Source organism: Anguilla anguilla, chromosome 19 (genome assembly GCF_013347855.1).
Source record: "Anguilla anguilla isolate fAngAng1 chromosome 19, fAngAng1.pri, whole genome shotgun sequence".
In the NCBI taxonomy this organism is placed as follows: domain Eukaryota; kingdom Metazoa; phylum Chordata; class Actinopteri; order Anguilliformes; family Anguillidae; genus Anguilla; species Anguilla anguilla.
This window is the reverse complement of record NC_049219.1, coordinates 3,523,679-3,528,344: the sequence shown is the minus strand read 5'-3', so window position 1 is coordinate 3,528,344 and position 4,666 is coordinate 3,523,679. Positions and strand designations below refer to the sequence as shown.

Below are 4,666 nucleotides of genomic sequence, written 5' to 3'. Positions count from 1 at the left end.
CTTTGTGACAGAAATTACTTGCACGTGGAAAATACAGTGGATTTCGTATAAGCCATCTCTACTGAACTTGACTTGACTTTATTGTCCCTGTAGAGAAATGTGGTTTGCAGCACTGTGTTATGTTAAAGGGCATCACAGACGCAGACAATAGAAAGTTAGAAACATTGCAAATGTCACAGTAGTAGTAGCACAGGAGTATACAATATGGAGGGATGTTACACAGGCAGCCCAGTGTGACACAGACAGCTGGAGCAGCCAGATCAGCTGGCATTAGGCGTGGCTGGTGCCTGATGGCTCTCTGGTGTCTGAGTGAGTTTCAGTTTTATTTTTGAAAGTAGAAATATATAACTTGACATAACTGCAAGACAATATTGTACAGTAAGATAAGATTGCTATTAAGCTACTTGAACCAATTCATATGCAGATGAAGACATTTGATTGCAAAAGCAACTGTCAAGCTGAGAAACATTAGCCATAATCTGAACGCTGACTTCAGTGACTATTGAGCATGTGCCTCCATCTAGTGGTGGGTTCTTTAATAGGTTTTATGAAAGGTTGTCAGGTTTTGAATGCCTTCACATTATGGTAGGCCTACCATCGAATGTATATTACGTTAAATGTCATTAAAAACAAATTATTATTATGATTATTACTATTATTGTAGTGGTAAAAATAGGTTAAGTTTCTGTCCTTTTGTTTCCTATGTTCCAGTAAACGTTTCCCACTTTTATCCACTTCACTGGGAGTTGGGCGCAGTTGTCTGACGCGTGTTGTAATGAAAATAAAAATGCATTATTGTTGTTGTTCTTGTTCAATTTATTCACAAATAAATGAACATAAAACTGCAATAATAAACTTAAAATTAAAGTTCCAGCTTCCACGGGTCCACTTTGGTTGTGCAAAACACGGTCAATGACCGTTTCCGCCCGCACCCGGCTACTGGCCCGCCTCACCGCGCCATCTTAAATATAATTTATTCCCCCTTCTCCTATAGAGGGACACACTCATAAAATAATCAATGCGCACTAAACAATAAATAACAAATACATGATAAATTCCATTATATTATATAACTTAAATGTAGAACAGAATAAATAAATAATTCCTTCATAATACCTTTTTGGGGTTCTTATTATAAACCAACATAAATTAATGGCTCCTACACACCGGCCCCTAATTGTGACCTATGCAACAATTACAAACAGAAATGCTATATAAGGAGCCATTCATGTATTCTAAACATTAAAGAAAAATCAAGAAATGAGAGTGAATGTACAATGTGGTACTTATCTTTATATCTTGCCAAGCAGGTCAATCTTCATTCAGTGACCTCTGAGCCTTCAAGAAGCAGGCAGAGCTTTGTCACTGGTCTTTCCAAGACTCCAGTCTTAGTCTTGAGTGTAACAGCTCTTGTTAGTCCTTCAGAGTCAGGCTGGACTTTGAGTACCTTTTCAAGAGGCCAGGATCCATGAGGAGCTGTGCTGTCGACCACCATTACGACATCAAAAGATGGACTCGAGAGTATTTACCATTATTACAGACTCTCGAGTCCATCTTTTCCAAAACAAGTCAGCTAGGTACTGAACTTGCTTCCAACGTCGTTTAATGTACAAGTCAGATTTCTGGAACAATCCAGGTGGGAAAGCAGGATGAGTCTTTAAAAGGAGAATGTGGTTCGGAGTCAGCGCCTCAAGGTCTTTTTCATCCTCTGTAACAGTGGTAATAGGGCAGCTGTTTAAGATGGCTTCACACAGTAGAGTTTCAAGACTTTCGTCATCGAGTTCTTGTTCTTTCAGGATGGAATAAAGAATTTGTCGCACCATGCGGATAAGTCTTTCCCAAACTCCACCGTGATGTGAAGCTGCAGGAGGATTAAAACTCCATTAAACTCCTTTCTGAAGCGTTTCTTTCTGGATCTTATTGTGGTTCCAATCAGAGATGGCCTTTTGCAGCTCATTTTTTGCACCAACCAGGTTGGTCCCATTGTCAGATCGGATGTGTGTGACTTGACCTCTCCTACACACAAACCTTCTCAAGGCGTTAATACAAGAGTCAGTGTCCATCGAGTGAGCCATTTCAAGGTGTATGGCTAAAATTTACTCCATACCTTTTCACGTGACTTCTTCCTCTTTTTACGTCAAAAGGCTCAAAGTAGTCTAGTCCAACATTGCTGAATGGTGGAAGATCAGCTCTTAGTCTCTCCTTGGGAAGATCTGCCATCTTTTGCTCCCCCATCTTGCCTCTTATGCGTCTGCACACAACACATCTGGATATTACCCTACGAGTAGCGGAGTTGGCATTAACAATCCAGTACTTTTGCCGGAGTTGTGAGAGGATGTGATTTCTGCCGCCGTGCCCAAGGTGTTCATGTATATGACGAAGCACAAGAGTGGAAATGTGATGATCCTTTGGCAGAATCATTGGTCGCTTGGCCTCATCAGGCATTGCTGACTTGTTCAATCTCCCTCCTACTCGTAAAACTCCATCCTCTAGCACTGGATCAAGCTTGTAGATGCTACTTTGTCTGTTGAAGGCCTTTCCAGTAGAGGATGTTTTCTCTAACTTTGCCATTTCATCTGAATATCTCTGTCTTTGGCAGAACACAATGATGGCCCTTTCTGCTTTCAACAGATCATCCAAACTTATTGACTGTCTTCCAAGTGTAGTCTTAAAAGCTTGTATGTGGTCACACATCATTTTGCTCTGGGCTCTTGTTTGAGACTTTGTGTCATGACTAGACTTGATTTCTTTTCTTTTCACTCTGAAGAGTGACTGAAGAATGTCTTTTAATTTTAAATACCATGCCACTGCTCTCTTTAATTTGTGCCAACTAGAAAAGTGTTCCAGTAGCTTGTTTGTTGGGTTTTCATTTTATTTGTCTTTGTGGTGCTCCTTTTCACCTCTGGATCATCCTGAGAGAGTGAGAGGGACTCCATGGGGATTTGAGGCTATTCCTCTTCTGTCCTCCACAGAAACTCTGGTCCCTGGATCCATTCCTTGCACTTGACCAATGTGCTTGCACTCACACCTCTTGATGCCATGTCCGCTGGATTCAGTTTGGTTCTGATGTACCTCCATTGTGATACATCTGTGTTGTCCCTTATGAGAGAGATTCTGTTGGCCACAAAAGTGTGAAATCTTGTTTGCTCATTTGCTATGTACTTCAAAACAGATTGACTGTCGGTCCAAAAGGTTGACTGACTGAGCTTTAACTCCACCTCCTTTCTCAGCATCTTGTCAACTTTAACAACCAGCACTGCTGCTGCCAGTTCCATGTGAGGTATGGTCATCTGTTTTAGAGGAGCCACTCTTGCTTTACCAAGCATGAAGGATACATGTACCATATGATTGTCTGCAGTCAATCTGAGGTAACTTACTGTGCCGTACCCATGATCGCTGGCATCGGAAAAGTGATGTAGCTCAGTTTGTCTGAGTGGTCTAAATCCAGATGGTTTCACGCAAGGAGCCACTTGGAAGTTCTCCAACACATCAAGATGATCGATCCATCTTCTCCATTTGTCAGATGCAGCTTGAGGTATTCTGCTGTCCCAGTCATGTTTGCTCCTGCAGAGCTCCTGAAGAAGCAACTTTACAGGTAGAGTGAGAGGGCACAAGAAACCAAGTGGGTCATAGATTGAGCTCACTATGGACAGCATGTTTCTTCGAGTGTGAGGTTTATCTTTCACAATGATGTTGAACTTAAACATGTCATCCTCAACACTCCATAATAATCCAAGTGCTCTTTCTATTGACAGTTTGTCTCTGTCTAGGTCCAGTTCCCTGACCTCATGGGCTCTGTCCTCCTTTGGAATATGCGCAAGTACAGTTCGGCTGTTGCTCATCCATTTGGTCAGACGGAATCCTCCTTTTTGACAGAGAGATGTAAGCTCTTTGACCAGCTCCACTGCTTCCTGTTCAGATGGGAGGGACTTCAAGCAATCATCAACATAAAAATTGTTCTCAATAGTGCTTATTACCTTGGGATGAAACATGCTCTTGTTGTCTCTAGCTGTCTGCCTTAATGCAAAGTTTGCACAACTTGGAGACGATACCGCTCCAAAAAGGTGCACCAACATGCGGTGCTCAACTGGAGGCTTACTGACATCATTACTAGGCCACCACAGAAATCTTAAGAAGTCAACATCAGATTTTGACACTCTGACCTGATGAAACATTGTCTGAATATCTGTCATCACTGCAACAGGCTCTTGTCGGAATCTCGTAAGAACACCAAAAAGAGAGTTTGTCAGATCTGGACCTTGCAAGAGTTCAGAATTTAAAGATGTGCCACGAAAAGTTGCACCACAATCAAAGACAACCTTTATGGTACCTTTCTTGTGGTGGTATACACTGGGGTTGGATGTAGCAGACTTTACCATCAGATCTTTTCTATTCATCCTGTCGCACCACCTCTGCATGTCCTTTGTTGATGACTTCTGTGAGGAATTCTGTGTATTCAGTTTTGAATAGGTCATTCTTTCGGAACTTCTTTTTTAGACTAGAAAGATGCTGCTCTGCCACCTGGTGGTTATCTGGCATAACTAAGTATTTTCTTCTAAAAGGTAAGTTCAAAGTATAATGTCCATCTAGCAAATTGACTGAGTTTTCTGCTATAGTCATGAATCTCTTGTCCTCCAGGGACATTTCAACTTTGTCCTGTGAGCTT

The 4,666-nt window shown here is 41.7% G+C and overlaps 1 protein-coding gene across 1 annotated transcript; it reads right to left on the bottom strand.

Annotated features, from left to right (window-relative positions):
- Positions 1–1,591: 1,591 nt before the first annotated feature.
- LOC118218934 lies at positions 1,592–4,322 on the bottom strand. The gene is made up of 2 exons (XM_035401709.1): positions 2,108–4,322; positions 1,592–1,708 (listed from the first exon to the last, which is right to left on the bottom strand). The coding sequence occupies exon 1, from the start codon at positions 4,191–4,193 to the stop codon at positions 2,949–2,951; it is 1,245 nt and encodes a 414-aa protein (XP_035257600.1). The 5' UTR covers positions 4,194–4,322; the 3' UTR covers positions 1,592–1,708; positions 2,108–2,948.
- Between the last annotated feature and the right edge of the window lie 344 nt (positions 4,323–4,666).